This window comes from Hibiscus syriacus, unplaced genomic scaffold (assembly GCF_006381635.1).
Source record: "Hibiscus syriacus cultivar Baekdansim isolate YM2019G1 unplaced genomic scaffold, ASM638163v2 tig00111366_pilon, whole genome shotgun sequence".
Classification (NCBI taxonomy): domain Eukaryota; kingdom Viridiplantae; phylum Streptophyta; class Magnoliopsida; order Malvales; family Malvaceae; genus Hibiscus; species Hibiscus syriacus.
Window position 1 is genome coordinate 242,924 of NW_024063071.1, and position 16,802 is coordinate 259,725.

At 35.5% G+C, this 16,802-nt stretch overlaps 2 protein-coding genes across 2 annotated transcripts; one reads left to right on the forward strand and one right to left on the reverse strand.

The window, feature by feature from the left end:
• Window positions 1-4,412: 4,412 nt before the first annotated feature.
• Window positions 4,413-9,330, reverse strand: LOC120159583 (NADP-dependent malic enzyme-like). The gene is made up of 20 exons (XM_039170154.1): window positions 9,033-9,330; window positions 8,462-8,745; window positions 7,936-8,056; window positions 7,743-7,817; window positions 7,434-7,585; window positions 7,231-7,336; window positions 7,064-7,129; window positions 6,834-6,929; window positions 6,669-6,740; window positions 6,467-6,550; window positions 6,286-6,384; window positions 6,153-6,200; window positions 5,995-6,048; window positions 5,807-5,905; window positions 5,621-5,710; window positions 5,458-5,535; window positions 5,253-5,327; window positions 5,077-5,167; window positions 4,855-4,983; window positions 4,413-4,764 (listed from the first exon to the last, which is right to left on the reverse strand). Exons 1-20 carry the CDS (start codon window positions 9,060-9,062, stop codon window positions 4,676-4,678), a joined length of 1,938 nt encoding a protein of 645 aa, XP_039026085.1. The 5' UTR covers window positions 9,063-9,330; the 3' UTR covers window positions 4,413-4,675.
• Window positions 9,331-13,839: 4,509 nt separating this feature from the next.
• Window positions 13,840-16,523, forward strand: LOC120159390 (protein SAWADEE HOMEODOMAIN HOMOLOG 1-like). Its single transcript, XM_039169984.1, has 9 exons — window positions 13,840-13,942; window positions 14,181-14,266; window positions 14,402-14,447; window positions 14,531-14,666; window positions 15,360-15,420; window positions 15,598-15,649; window positions 15,810-15,953; window positions 16,128-16,247; window positions 16,390-16,523. Exons 1-9 carry the CDS (start codon window positions 13,892-13,894, stop codon window positions 16,432-16,434), a joined length of 741 nt encoding a protein of 246 aa, XP_039025915.1. The 5' UTR covers window positions 13,840-13,891; the 3' UTR covers window positions 16,435-16,523.
• The last annotated feature ends 279 nt before the right edge of the window (window positions 16,524-16,802 follow it).

The window sequence follows — 16,802 nt, forward strand, 5'->3', positions numbered from 1 at the left end:
TTTTTAGCCCTCGATGCATGTCTGTGTATGTGATCGCTTGATTGAAAACTTTTATCTCTTCTTGTGAAAATTTTCTCTCGAATATCCCCTTACGGATCAACACTTTTGCATTATGATGATGCAATGCAATGCAATGCAAATGACAAAATGACACAAACAAAAGAGAAGAAATAAGTTAGTATACACAAACAAAAGAGAAAAATAAGTTAGTACATGTAGAATAATTTATACGGATAAAAATGTTATTCAGAGATGAATATAACACCTACCCCGTCATGATATCTACCCAAACATGCTTTCAATTAAATAACAATCCTACCCGGACATGCTATCTACCCAAAATGATCTATTTTCAAGAAATTGGTCCTAACCGCATGGTATCTAGTTCGCATGCTTTTATTTACCCTAATTTAAAGCAAAAAGGAAAGGTTCAGAAATGCTCCTCCTTTGTGTACACTTAGTTTGGGTACCTACTGACGGACAGAGGTTCGATACAACTATACCTAGGGTGACCGTTATACGGTTCACTATATGCATGGTTTCGGCTCTAACGGAAAAAAAAGACTCGAATTGTCCTTGATGTCGGTGCCCCCTTGGGCTGCCAGACCCTCGATCCTCACCCATTACAGGTTTCAAACGGAACGAGTTCAATTCGAGGGGATTCACTGTCTTATACCCGTACGAGGAATAAATCCCTACGACGGTATAAGGTATGTATCCCATGGGTTATTTGCTAAAACTCATACGAAGAATAAATTCTTACGAGAGTAAAGCACTCACCCCGACTAATTTGGATCGAAGCTCGTGTCTGGAGCTTATGTTATGCACATGTATGTGATGTGTGTGAGGAGGAACATACCTACCTCCGACCCAAAAGGAAAACAAAACAAGGAAAAAATGATAAAATCTTGACAAAGCTGAAAGCCAAAAATAAAATGCTAATATGACAAAAAAACGAAGCAATTTAAAAATTTCAATAAACGGATCAGAAGTTAACTAAAGAATTGAACTCATAATTTCGACCACAACGACAATGTGTAAGCGACCTACATCTTGACTCTCTAAAAAAAAAGTCCTCAACGGAGTCGCCAAGCTGTCATAACCATTTTTAGGTGAAACAATTAAATATTATTTTTAAAAACGATTATGACTTTAATAAAAAATTTGTGATTTTGGATTGATTTGAATTAAATTGAAAATGGAGTCGCCATCGACCTTTGGGTTAGGTAGGTCGAATACCTAAAAACGTCTTTTAAAACAATTTTAAGAAAAATCATTTTCTAGACAAAATTCGGTATGCGTTACCAAAGATTCATTTAAATGGATTCGGGAGTCGGTTACGTGTGGGGAAAGGTAAATACCCCACAACGCCCAAAATTGGTACTGTGTCGCTTACATGTCGTAAAATGGTGGAAATTTCAAATCAAATATAAAGTTAAAATATGATCCGTTTATTGAACATTGATTAATTTGCTTCGAATCAATTAATTAGAGAAAATTCTTTAATTCGAAAAGAAATCTCGAAATTAGCAATCCTCCATTGGGAAAGCTAACTCGTCTATTTCTTATCAATAAAAGAATGTTCCCTCAATCGATAAAGTACGGGTCAAATATAAAATGAATATTGACAGTACAAAAAATAAAATACATAACTTGCATTGATCAATATAAAATAAAGATGAATTAACAATTAACAAACTAAAATTGATTTATTTCAAGTTCCATTTAGTTTGAACGTCGTATTAGATTGTACCACTTCGATCAAGTGATACTTTCTACGCCCGTTCTACAAATTCGCATTCTTGAAACTATTCAGATAACATTAACAGTTAAAGAAATGGAAATAAATATAAAATACAAAATAAAACATACACCACAAATAAAGTTAAACATATTTATTTACATATGACATAAATAAATACATAACATAAAAAGATGTAGATACGATTGACATAAATACAAATCAATATTACAATCACCAAATATAATAATCAAAAAGTAAATAATAAAATTACAAGGACTAACATGGTAAATAAAAACAGAGTAAAAATCAAAAATATTAAACATTTCAGACACTAAAATAAAATATCCCCAAACGAAATTTAGGACTAAAATGCAATAAAACATAAACATGAAGGCCGAATAATAATTAAACCTAAATACAACAATGACTAAAATAAAATACATACGAATGTCATGACCAGATTCGAATACCACAAAAAAATATACAATGAACTAAACAGTGACTAAAATGAACCTAAAAGAAAATTTAAGCCTAAATCAAACATTAACCCAATCGAACCCACAAGCCAACATAAAGGACCGAAATGAAAAGGAAGCAAAACAGATGACCAAAATCATAAACCTCATCTAAAATAAAAACTAAGAACAAAGATGGACTAAAATAAAAGGCAACCCAGTTTAAAGACTAAAACATAAATGTTAATAAATTTCATTAATATACATACAATGATCAAAATAAAATTAATCACAAATCAATAAACCTGAATATGCATAAAACAAAACTAATATTACAGAAAATTTAAGGACTGAAATAAACATTTCACAAGTTCCAGGCCTGATATATAAAAATTATCATAAACATCAACACATATATTAGGACGAAAATATAACAAGAAATCAAAAGGAGACTCAAATAGAAAACTGAAACCTAAAAGACTAAATAGGAATTAGACCATACACATGCCAATGGCTAAAATAATATTTACAAATATAGTGACCAATGTCAAATATTAATAGAAATAACTTAACAAATAATAAAAGGACTAAAATATAAATAAGGAAACATAAGAATCTGAAATCAAATAAATGAAACTTCATTTAATGGCTACAACAGAACATTACAAATACACGGGGACCTATAGTGCGATTTACCCTAAATATATGAGAAACACGGGTGAGTTTCTCAACCTGCAGGGACTAAACACGCCATTAGCCCTTTAAAACTCTGAAAACACGAGAATGGAGTGCCCAAAACGGCTGCGTTTTGCTCCCCACATTTAAGCCCCCAAAACGGCTTCTCCCCTCACTTTTGCTTCATTCTAACAGACGAAGAGAGAGAGAGAGTTCCAGAGAACTCTCCCAACTCTCTCAAACGACGAGAGAACGGCCACGGTGGTCGGAGGCTCCCACGGCGGGGCCGACGGCTGCGCACGGCGGCCGGAGAAGTGAAACTGAGCCCAAACGAACCCTCTCTTCTCCCTTGAACCAGAACCCTAAACTTTATAGCTTAAAAACCTATCTAGACCCCTAAATCTTAGGTTGTTACCTCTCGAAGCAACAAGAATCCAGCGACTCTTGGTGTTCCCAATCGCTTCGAACCCACGGTGAGATCTTCTCTCTCTCTCTTTCCTTTTGTTTTTATGCTTTTTTTTTTCCTTTTCTTCTGTAAAACCCGAATGGTCTCTCTCTTTTTTTGTTATCACCGCCTGCCTCCCTGTTCTCTTTGCTTCCTTCCTTTTATCTTGTTTTTCATGTGGTTGATTTTTGCTTCGTTTGGTGAGATGATGATGTCTAGAATAGCCCATGGCTTTCTCTGATTTTGCAAGATATAAAATCCCGAATATTTAGGGATTTATTGGTATTTTAATTTGGGGTTTGGTTTTTGGTTGATTTTATCACTGTGGGTGTCACTGTAGGTGGATGTTCGATCACTATTCATGCAGGAGAACAGTCGGCGACGACGGGACATCTCGGCTTGGTGGCTCGGTGATTGGCTCACGGCTGGGGAAGCTGAGGAGTTGAAGTCGGCGGCTGCCATTAGGGGATTAGGGTTAAAACCCTAATTTGTTTTAGGGTTTGAAACCCTAATCTGATGGGTTGGTTCAGGGTACTGGGCCATTAGGTTTAGCTAGTTGGGCTCCGGGAATGGACCTTCTGTAATCTGGGCTTAGTGGCCTACAAAAATTGTAATATGTAATTAATAAACATAATAATAATAAATAATAATAATAATAATAATAAATATATATAAATAATAATAAAAAAGACCCGGACAAAAACGGGTGTCTACACTATATATAATAAAACTAATTTTTTGAAGGATGAAAACGGAAAATGGGCATCTAGAGAATTTATTAATTTTCAAGAATATTTTAAATCAAAATATATTTAGGGCATATTAGATAACCGTTCACACTTGTATTAATTTTCTGGACATTAAGAAAATTTATTAATCTTCCCCGGATTAAATCTTCAATTTAATTTTCTGGACATTAAAACTATTTAATGGCCGAATTATTACAAAATAATATATATTCTTAATCAACACTACTGCTGACGTAATTATTCAATCTCACAATCTTTAGAGAGAATAACCTCTTTAAACACGGAGTTCACTTGATGGATTCGAATTTTGCAATTAAAGTTGAAAGAGTAGGAGAGAAGAAAAGAATGGGGGAAAAAACCCAACGTTGACACTTTTGCAAGTTTCTATTTCATGTAATGTTAAACATTTCCCAACTCCATAACCACCTGCTATATATTTGCTTCATTTGATCTTTAACTACACCCACAACCTTACAGGAGGATGAACAAAACTTCAAGAATGACGAAACCAAAAAAAATAAATATAACACTTCAAGGAATGGTTAAAGTGGGTTCTTTGTTTTTTATTAAGGTGGTAAAAGAAGATGCCGTCTCGTTCTCACCATCTTCATCGGTAGCTTTGGTAGGCAGGGTTGTACATGCAGTTATCAGCATGCTTCACGAGATCGTGGGGCCGAGGGGTGCGAGTAGCCAAACCTATCAAACAATGGGGTAATGATTATTTCAGATTAGATAAGATGGGAGTTGCATGTTGTATCATATTAATCGACGATGAAAGAATTTTACCAAGTTCGTATGCTTTAGCTGCGACATTGGCTGCAATGTGGGCTGAAATCTTTCTGATATCTCTGAATGGTGGGTAAATGAGTCCCTTGTCGAAGTTCTCCTGTGTCACCTGTGCAGCCAAAGCCTCCGCTGAGCAAAGAAACAAAGAAAGGGTTAGGATAAACTCCATTCCTTCATTTATCCATAGCATTTGAAACTCCTAAATGTTAAATGTGAACTTACATGCTGCGAGAAGCATATCGTCGTGAACACGGATCGCACCCGACATTATTAGACCCAGACCGAGTCCAGGGAAGATGTATGCATTATTTGCCTGTAGAAGAGAAATATAACAAACTGAAATTAGCCCTCAATGCAAGACAAACCAAATATGGAGGTAAAACCACTTTAGGAACCACCTGCCCGGGCACAAAAACTCTTCCGTTGTATTCTACAGGATCAAACGGGCTTCCACTGGCAAAAATGGCTCGACCCTGAAGGCGAACAAAAAAAGGGAAGAACGATTTAGTGTCACATCGTTAACGGTCATATTTCAGAAAGGCTGAAAGAAGTAATAGGTTAAATGTTGAGAAATAAAAAACAAAAGCTGCATGACGTATTTACCTGACTCCATGTATAAGCTTCTTCAGCAGTACATTCAGATTGTGAAGTTGGATTAGAAAGAGAGAATATAATAGGTTTCTGCAAGCACGCATAAACAACGGATCAGTTTAGCTTGATCATTCAACTTATTTATAAAGCAAATTTATATGGAGAGATACGGTACTTCATTCAAGGCAGCCATAGCCTCGACCACTTCTTTAGTAAATGTCCTTCCTACTCCTGATGTTCCAATCAACACTGTCGGTTTGATTCCCTGCCACAATAAGACCAAAGAATGAAGAACATAAGAACCTTTTCTTCTTTTGTTTGAGGAGTGAGAAAAGGAAGAGAAATGGGAAAGATTTCACACATTAACAGCATCGACAAGATTCTTGATCGGTTCATGATCGTGAGCCCAGGGCTTTTTGAAATGCTGAAGTGAGTCCATGCGGGATTTAACAATCAAACCCTGCAAAAAGAACAAAATGAATGCGATTTAATCACTAGAATGAAGAACCTAGATGGCTTTGTAGGAGAGCTAGATAGAATTTTTACTACCTTGGAGTCCACGAGTGAAATCTTCTTGCGAGCCTCTTTGAGGGGCATATTTGTCTGCATGTGTAATCCGGTATTATATCCAATGGCTTCATGAAATGATGTACATATACTATAAAACATGTCATAAAAACTATGATCATTAATGCTAAATGTGAAACCTGTTTTGAAATTTCGAGAGCTATAAGTTCTGCTATGCCGGTGCCAGCCTGCATATCACCAAATACAAAGTCAGGTAACAGAAAAATAGAGAATGGAATCAAGGAATTCCAACAAGTTGCAACAGCAACTCACCTCTCCAGCACCAAGGAATAAGAACCTATGATCGGCCAAGGTTCCACCAACAACTTTTAGTGCAGCAACGAGCCCTGCAAGGACCACGGATGCCGTTCCCTGCAGAAAAGGTAATTTACCTAAATCATAAATGAAATGTTTATGCTTAATTGATTTAATAAAACTAAGCTTAAATGCTAACCTGAATGTCATCATTGAAAACAAGATGAGTAGTGCTATATTTAGCAAGCAAGTCAAATGCATTGTGGTTTGCGAAATCTTCAAACTGCAAAAATCATTCAAGATTCAGAAAACATTAATGATTAAACTTAACATATAAACAAAAACGTAAGTCATGTAATACAGCTAATATTTCTTAGATGTCTTTGCTCGAGTCAACTTGCCTGAATGAGAACTTTCTCCCCATAGGTCTGCTTGACTGCAGTCATGAATTCGTGCATAAGTTCGGCATATTCCTAGTGTCAAAAGGAGCAAAAAACCTCTTTAGTATAATTATTTTTATCACCCCGATAACTATAATGAAGCAAGTTTAGTTTAAGCATATACACCTGCCCAGTAGCTCTTCTTTGCCTAAGTCCTATATAAAACTCGTCATTCAACAATTTCTCATTGTTTGTACCCACATCAATGGTTACAGGCAAGCACTGCAAAAGTTATAGTTCATTATAAGGCTTGTCCAAATTCATAACCTCCTAATGGAAGCAATATGCAAGGAACTGCCATCACTTGTTACGAATAAAGCAAAGGGTAGTGATTGCTCATCGTTACAGATACTTACAGCAGAAGGACGAACCCCTCCTAGTGCAGAGTATAAAGAAAGCTTCCCTATAGGTATTCCCATTCCCTGAGAATACAAGTTCCAATTAACAAGTCAACGATACATGAGAAAGACGATACATGAGAAAGACGAGAGAGAAAGAAGCAATTGTCTCCAAGTATTTATACCTGACAGCCAAGGTCCCCTAGACCCAAAATTCTTTCTCCATCGGTGACAACGATGACTTGAATATTCCTTTGAGGCCAATTTCTCAGAACTTCACGGATCTTCCCCCTACAAAGGACACATATCAGAGTAATATACTGGGAAAGGTGGAATTCAAGAAAGACATCTATAATCCAAGGAACCAGTTCTCATTTGACAATCGTACTTTTCTTTCAAACTGATAAAAAGACCCTGAGGGCGCCTGAAGATGCTCCCATATTTCTGGCAAGCTTCACCAACAGTTGGAGTATAGACAACTGGCAGTAACTCCTCAACATTGTTGATGAGAAGTTTGTAGAACAGCCGTTCATTTAACTCCTGAAAATAAGAGTAAAATCGAAATCAATTCAGAAGTGTTGAAAGTCGTTCATGGAAATTCATTAAAGCACAAAGCATCATTGCTTTGAAATCAAGACACATGCAGTGATAATTCCAGCCAAAACCAAAGGACTCTATTAATAGAGCGGATGGTTACCTGCAAATCCATCATGGCCATGTACTTCTGCAGAGGCACTTGATACTGGCGGATGCTATGCATCATTTTCTTCACCTGGCGAATAATAGTAAAATTGTTCATTAGACTATTGCACGGTTAAGGAAAACAAACAAAATTCAACAAGAATGATTCAAATAAAGGTAAAAAGTGATGTACAAGCAGGGTAGATGACCTGAAGGTCTTGGGAAATAACTGCTGGAGGAAGAAGACCACGCAAGTAATAAGCATCTCTTTCTTTATCATTGAAGGCAAGTCCTTTGTTATGGTGAGGATCTCGCAACAGCGCATACCCGCTGCAGAGGACAAAGAAGAGCTAAGAATTCGAAAGAATATGAAAGCTATTTCGCATTCGATTATGAGATTAGACTAGTTCATCAAACATACCATTCGATCTAGCATCATCGGAATTCTAATAGTCTCTAAGAATAAACACAACCACAAAACAACAAATGGAAGACCAGAATTGATAAATTATTGTTGGCCACAACATCAAGATCTATCATTCAAACATAGTCCACAACAAAGACATCAATATAAAATAAGACCCAAAACTTAGACAAAGACAATGATACTAGATCTGAGAGACATATATTAAGCTAAGCTCATGACAGATAACAAGACAACGTCCAAAAAAGAGGAAAAAAAGAAGATGAAAAATACAAAGAACTATTGTGAAAGCGAAAGTGATAGAATCTTACCTGGCGACAGAGAGAGACCAAGGGGTGACAAGTTGATCGTCGGTGGCAGCGTCATCGTAGGAGACCTCAAGGTCTTCGCGGGCAACGGTGGAATCGGGATCCACGTCAGCAACGGAAGAAGTGACGTCATTTTTTATTTCTTTCAATGGGTGGTTGTTCTCAATCAAAACGCTGCTGTTTCGGTCCCTGTTGGGGCCTAAAGCCGTCACTTTGACTGAAGCTGGTGGCAGCTTCTTCAAGTTGTAAGAGAAAGGACCTGACGACCCAGAAATGCCGGTGTTGTTCTGTTTCAAAAAAAAAATCAGAAACAAAATTGAATTGAAAACAAAACAGACTCTTTCTTTAAAAAAATTATGGTAAATCTGAGATCTTTATAGAGAAAAAAAGGAAAACTTTTGTTGTTGTGTTTTGGAATATAAAAGAGCTATGAAAAAAAGACCCTGAACTACAAATAACATAACCAAAAGTAAAAATCAAGTGATTTTCAAACCAGAGATTTAACATCTTCTAAGCTTTAGGATTAAACTCTAAGAAATGGGTATTGGAGAAACAGCCAAAATGAACAAATTACCAGAAAACAGCTTCTGTGCAGGGAGATCATGGTGAGAGAAAAATGTGGAAAGACAAAAAAGAATTAAACTTTTAGTTTCTGGGAAATCTTTGAAGTTTTCTCTCAAAAGAAAGGAAAGGAAGAGAGTTGGGTGGAGATTTGAGGACGCGTTATATAAAGCTACTCCCTTCCCCCCTTCCCTTGCTTTGTCTCGCTACCCGCTGGTTTTATATGTGAGAGAGAAAGAGAAAGAGGCGCAGACAAGGTAATACTATAAAAACGTGTCCGGTGTTTCTTTTTTCTTTTTCTTTTTCTGCAGACTTTTCTTCTGCCTGCAAATGACAAGTGGGTAGCTGGATTTGGGTGTTTATTACGAAAGTGCCACCACCATCATGACGACATCAACCTCTTCTGAGTTCTGTTCGATGATAATGGCTGTAATTTTTGGGTGTCTGAGTTTACCGAGTCTCATACTTCGAGTTGTTTTCTGGACAACCTTAATCTGCCATCTAAACAGATGAACGAACGACAGATACTGATTGGTCGTCAACTTATCATCACAAAATCAAAATACTAATGAAAAACTAAAAGTTATCGGTTGAAATTTATTATTTTATTATTTTATAATTTTTTCAATTCATCATTTATTTTAAATTTTTTTTATTAAATTTAAATAATATACTCCTCACTTATCATAAAATATATGGAACTCAAATATTCTTTATAATAAATTTTCTCTTTTTGTAAATTAATGTTTTTAATTTTGTTAAATTTGATCATCTATATGTAACTCTTTTAACTCTCTGAAAAAAAATCTATCAATTCATCAATTCTTTTATGTTCCTACCAATACTCTTCAAAATTTCATTTTTAATTAAATAATATTTGATTTATTAGATAACATGATAAATTTTACTTGTACATGTAAAGAATATGAATATACATACATACATACATATATATATATATATATATATATTTGCAACCGTTGGATTAAGAATTCTTCGAGATTTATAGTGGGACTTTGTCTTCTTCATGCAAATGTTCATTTCAATTCCAAGGTTATTGGAATGAAACTATGCATGACGACAAAGTAAAGCGTGGGGAAGTTTTAGGAGAGTTGGCATAGTATGCTCCTCAGGGATGTATAAAAAAGGATTAAAATATACCAAGTTGATTAAGGATATGAGTGGGAAACTTCTTAATATGATCCTACGTGCTGTGCATTCTAATTGTGGAATTGATATTTCCTTTAGTTGTATTAATCATCCCCCCCCCCCTTTCTCTCCTGCTTGGAGATCCGATCAAGTGTCAGCACTTGAGAATTGATTAATGCACAAATAGTATTAAACATATAGTGGCGTTTCTATTTACAAAAGTGTCAGTAAAAAACGATAAGAAGAAATCGTGGAACAGTGATTATGCAGGAAAACAATTTGGACATGGGAATCAATCCTAGATACCTCCAACCATTTCTATTGTTTTTTGAAAATGAAAGAAGATATTTAAAACCAAAAGTTAGCTGTATGTGACCAATAATCCATTTGCTTTGAAAGTAACACACGAAACAATAGCCCATAAGACTTGCTTTTCTAATTAATTAATTAATACTTTGTTTTCTTATTAATATTTTCAATGTTCAACGTTGGACTAAAGGAAGACTAAGCTTTCCGATCCATTGTATTAATCCATGCAAAAGTAAAATTTGGTTGTCCTACCTTTATACCATTACTTTCAAGGCATTATATGGGTTTGAATCCCTGTTATCATTTTTTTTTATTGCCATCATAGTTTTCAAGACTTCGTCCTTGATTAATTCGAACCGATTCGGATAGCCATCTGATTTTAGTGATTAAGTCTCCTAGCAGGAATTTTTTACCTACACAAGGATTTCAACTCGAGATATACTTAAGAGATATTAAGTTATTTATCATTTGAACCAACCCTGTTGGTCATGTTAACATAAATTTAAACCACATAAATTGCATTTCTTTAATAATTTTACCATGAATTAATTTATAGGTATAATGATAAAAATACATCTAACATTTGTTTTCTTTAATTAACATTTGATCAAGACTTCGTCCTTGATTAATTCGAACCGATTCGGATAGCCATCTGATTTTAGTGATTAAGTCTCCTAGCAGGAATTTTTTACCTACACAAGGATTTCAACTCGAGATATACTTAAGAGATATTAAGTTATTTATCATTTGAACCAACCCTGTTGGTCATGTTAACATAAATTTAAACAACATAGTGATTAAGTCTCCTAGTAAGAATTTTCTACATACACAAGGATTCCAACTCGAGATCTACTTAAGAGATATTAAGTTATTTATCATTTGAACCAACCCTGTTGGTCATGTTAACATAAATTTAAACCACATAAATTGCATTTCTTTAATAATTTTACCATGAATTAATTTATAGGTATAATGATAAAAATACATCTAACTTTTGATAAAATAATTATTTTGACCTCTATTTGTTTGAAGTATTTTAACTCCGACGTTTCATGTTGGAGGCAAAATAGCCTATGATTAGATAATCGTTAGTTGACTAACTGTTAACATTTGTCAGTGACATGATAAGTCTTATGTATTCATAGTGATGATGTGGCACAAATCACATATACATAAGTGATGATGTGACAGATACCACGTGTACATAAGTGATGACACAACACATGTCACATCATCACTTTGGATACATATAATTTGTCACGTTACCTATAAGCGTTGTACGTTAGTCATTTAACGGTTTTCATCCTATCAAGGGTTATTTCGCTCCAAAATGAGATGTTATAGACTAAAGTGTTACAAGAAAATAAAGGTTTATTTTATCAAACATTAATGGTATACTTTATAAATCTATAACTTGTGCTTACGTTGAATTTTACCATTAAGGGGGGCACCGGCTGTCACCCCTTGCGTGGCCTATGCTCGGAAGTGCTTGGTGGGAGCTGGATCGCTTATGCAAATGCAAAGGGAGGGTAGGGCGGAGGCGGTGGTGGACCATGCAGCCTTGAAACTGCGGCTAATGGCCAAACCTTTTTTCACCTTTTAAGGTCCATGACTGCTATTATTTATAATTCCCAACCAAATTATTATCGAATTTCATCATAAAAGAAACTAAGACTTAACCGGTCTTTCCTAAGCCGTATATTAGACTACAACACACGTGAGACTTTCTCGTCTTTGATGTCAAACTTTTTTTAATTAAAAAGTTTATGTTATTTTTACACATTTTAATTTTAGGACTAAAAGATGACTTGAACCCGTCTTCTTTTATTTTGAATTCTTTTGCATGGATTATAATTTGATATTTTCATTATTAATATTTTTGAAATTAGTCAGTGTGTTGAAGAATAGAGATTTGAGGGCTGTCAGTGTGTTGCATTTGAGGTTTGTCAAACCCTAAAATTTTGAAGTGCCGTTGATTTAAAAGTGTCTTGTTTGATGCTTGTATGGTGTGGAAATTGTTGTTTTGATGTGTTTAGAAGTATGCCTAAAGTTGTGCTCGAGTTTAAACGATGTGTATACGAAATATGAGCTTGATTTGAAGGGGTTTAAGGGATTTATATATCTAACTAGAATTCTAAGTTCAGCTCAATTGAAAAGTAAAACGATGTGGTTGATCGTAACCTTTTTTCTTTTAACTCAAAAATTATTTTTTATAATTGAAGTTGATTACAAGATAATATCTGTTCGAAAGACTCTCAATGATAATGAACGTTCAAACACTCTTGTAGACGTCGTGTTCAAATTTAGGTCCTCTAGAAATAACAATCATTCTTTTAACTACTGAAGTCACTTATTCGTGTTTTTAACTCTAAAATTAAGGACAACATGGATACGCAACAATACCATAAAGCATGAGTACTATTCCTTAACAAGCATAAACTATTTGTAAAAGGAAAAAAACCATAGCATATACTAATGGAGAATATATATATATATATATTGCATCTTATTGACCCAACTTTTGAGATGTTATATTCGAATCGAGGTCTTGCCCGACAAGGTCTTTCCAAGCAAAACTTCATCTACAACCAATGCTTGATTTCCAGCTGTCGAATTCCATGGAAAGTGAGACTCCTCCCAACGTTCTTGATTTCATGATTGCAAGGATGTATCCGACCAGCCATGGAAGCTTCTGCTGCTGGCATTTTTCAACTGCCACCCGAGAAACCAACGGCAGTGACACCGTCACCAGAGAAGCTATTAGGGTTCGAGGAAGCTCACGGGGAAGAAGATGGTGAAGGTGAAGAGTTTGTGTGGTGTAAAGGTGAAAGCTTGAAGTAAAGCTTAATGTAGAATATGGTGTATGCTCTCCTATAGGCTATAAATGCAAAACATGAAATATTAGCCCATACTCATTATTACACCATTCATTTCTAGCTCCAAACTCTCCTCCAAGCATCATCACCGCCCCCGTCACTGCCGCCGCCCCCGTCCCCGGAGTTGATCCACAAAAGGGGAACACTATTGCCCGTAGCCAACAGGCCATGGCTGCAATAGTTTTGACTCTTATATCCTATATTTTAGTTTATCTTTACAACAAATTCTGATGTAAAAAAATCAATCACCCATCATGCAATGAAGACCTTACACATTTTCATACTATATATAATCAAAGCTCGTAATTAAAAAATATATTATCATATTTTTTTAAAAAAAGGAAAAATATTATAATATGAGAAATAGAAAAAAAAAGGTTGGACTGGGCTGTGCAAGATTTAAGTGTTGAGTAACACTCGGTGAAGAGATGGTTTAAAATCCAAAACCTTCTCTTATTACACACCATATCATAAACTGCAAATCTACTATTGAAGATTCTGCGTCTGTCGCCAAAGATTTTAAGATTTTTGGTCAGAAATGGAGGACAATGATCCCTGGGATTCCCTCTCTCATTTCACCTTAGCTGAGGTAACTCTCTCTCTCTCCTTTTCCTCTTTTCTGGGTCTTCATTTCCCCTCCTTTTTAACTTGTTAACCGCCATGAATCCCCACTCTCTTAACCTCTGTATCTTAAAGTTTATATTTTCATAATCAAACAAATGTGAGCGTCTTGCTCTCTTTGAATTTCCCTTTTGCTTGTTCCTCTTCATCTTCCATCTTTAGTCTGCAAAACATAGCTGTTTCCCATAACTTCCTTTTTATGAAAGGTTCTGCAAATGGAGAACAATTACAAGGCAAAAGGAAATGAGACGCTTAATGAGGAATTCTGCAAGAAGCTAGCTACCAACTTCAGGTGAATTAAAAGAAGAAAAAAACCCAGTACTCTATGTGCTAATGTTCACTTTTTTATTGAAAGATTCTTCTATTTTATTAATGAAAAAGATGACATTTTTCTTTTTTACTTTTGGGGTTTGCTTTGTCTTATCAGCTCCTCTTCAACCCGTCTGGGAAAATCTACTGTGACATGGCAACAGGTTGGTTTTATTTAATTGAAACGATGGATTTCATAGTAACTTCATATCCGCGTTCACAAGCATGTTTTGTTTTTATGTTTTAGGTCCAACATTTTTTCCGAGAAAAACAACTGGAGAAGCAAAGTGAACAAGATTCATCAGCACTGGCCATAGAACTTTTTGTTGATCTTTCTGATGCAAACTCAAGCAAACCGCTAGAATTCATGCAAAGAAGAAAAGGTTTTACTTGTTGCATCAGAAATTTACATTTTTTAGGGCAATTTATTGGTATATATCTGGTAGTTATTGGGGAATTGTTGTTTGTTTCATACTACATGACCCAGCTTTGCTTAGTATCACTTGCTACATTAAGCATAGTACTAAATTGCTGCTGTGGTGTGGCCGTTGCAGATATTGCGGACGTTACGACATGATTTGTTTCCTAAAAATAACTATGATTTTAAATTGCAGATGTTGTTGCGGTGTCGCAATGATCTTGAACAACATTAAGATGCAGCCGTTACGCTGCATTACAGCCTCAATTTAATACGATTGCATTAAGCAGTCACTTTCATTGAATTTGTAAGCTTTATAAGTGCAGAAATATCGTAATCATTAAGGCTGGGATGCTTATTAATGGGCACAAAACATTCAACGCATTCTTGTGGATGCTTTCTTAATACCCTTTATTCAAATTTCAATTTAGAAGTAGACATTACTATCACGATTAGCCCGCATCCTCGATAGAAGTATGTCAACCAAATGAGCCTAAGCTATCGTTCAAGTTGGTTCGTTTTCAAGACAATGTCACCATGTATTCTTGTACAATTGAAGCCAACAGTTACAATTATCACTATAATGAGTGGCCTGGTGTCTAACATATGTGTTTTACCGTAAGGATTTTCGTGTATTGATTGGAATTTTGTAATGCAGGTACAGCTGAAGATCTTAAGGAGTTGTCATTTGAAGCCAGATCATCAAAAGATTATGCATGGTGAGGAAATTTCTATAAACGAAGTCATGCAAAAGGCATCAAAAAGTTTTTAATGTAACCTTCGAAGAAAATTATTTTGCGGTTGTAATAAAATGTTGAAAATAACAGAGCTGTAAACTGTGTATGGTCCTTGTGACTTGAACTAGTGTAGTTTGCTGATATTTCTTTGGCTTTCAGGTATGATGTTGAAACGTTCCTCAACTACAGAGTCCTTTATAATGGTGAACTTGTAAGATCCTTTTACAGATTTCGTATTTTCTGATATAGAGTAGCATGCACCTGTATCTTACTGTGCCTGTTTAATGCTTGGTTCCTTTGGTACTGGTTCAACTATGAAAGAGGAGGCTGCAAGTGATTTGTTAAAGCATACAACTTGTTATTTATGGTAGGAAGTTCGTGTACGATTCTCTGGGTTCGATAAAGCAGAGGATGAGTGGGTGAATGTAGAAACTGCAGTTCGTGAACGATCTATTCCTTTAGAACCTTCAGAATGTGATCTGGTTAAGATTGGAGACCTCGTGCTGTGTTACCTGGTATTTTCCTTTTTCTATGTTCTATTTGATCTCATATATGGTTCAACACCATCCAGTTAAAAATTGTTCCTCATGCTTAAACAGAAACGGGAGTTACCCTATGCATTAGAAAGTAATCAAAGAGGAATACTGACATTGCTGTTGTCTTACCATTTCACTTCCTTTGATTTTTAGGATAGGGAGTATTATCAACTTTACTGTGACGCCCATGTCATGGATGTTAGAAGGCAGACGCATGATGCTAAAAGCTGTACGTGCGTATTTGTTGTCTGCTATGACCATGACTACTCTGAGGTATACAGAACTCAATAACCCACTCTTTCATCTCCTCTCTTTGTTTTTGCTTGTGTGCATTCACCATGTATGACGTGCATATAACATGCTTTGGACTGTATTAATGTTCGGAACACGCTCATTTGTTTCGGTTACGTTCCAGGAGAATGTTTCACTGGAGAGGTTATGTCGCAGGCCTGTTATTTAAAAGCAGTAGTTGTGCAGAAACAAATTGAAGTCGAGTGTAAGCAAATCTTTGGTTGCATTTTCACAAACAAGAGTTTGTAGGGTCCTTCATCTGATGATGATCTTATGCAGTGCGCTTGAAACTTTGCTTAAAGCGACAATTTTTATCGAGGGGTTGATTTAAACAACTAATGACCAAACAAAAATTGGCAATGTTATCAATATAAAATGCGGCACCAAATAAATTATGCGAAACTTATCCGTTTTCGGATCTGCCCTAAACGAAAGTACTTATTACTTGAAACTGCGCAAAAGTTAACAGACTGAGCTATCATTTCCGGAGGAATGCAACTATACTGCTCAACTACAAGTTTCTATACTTTAGTTAGA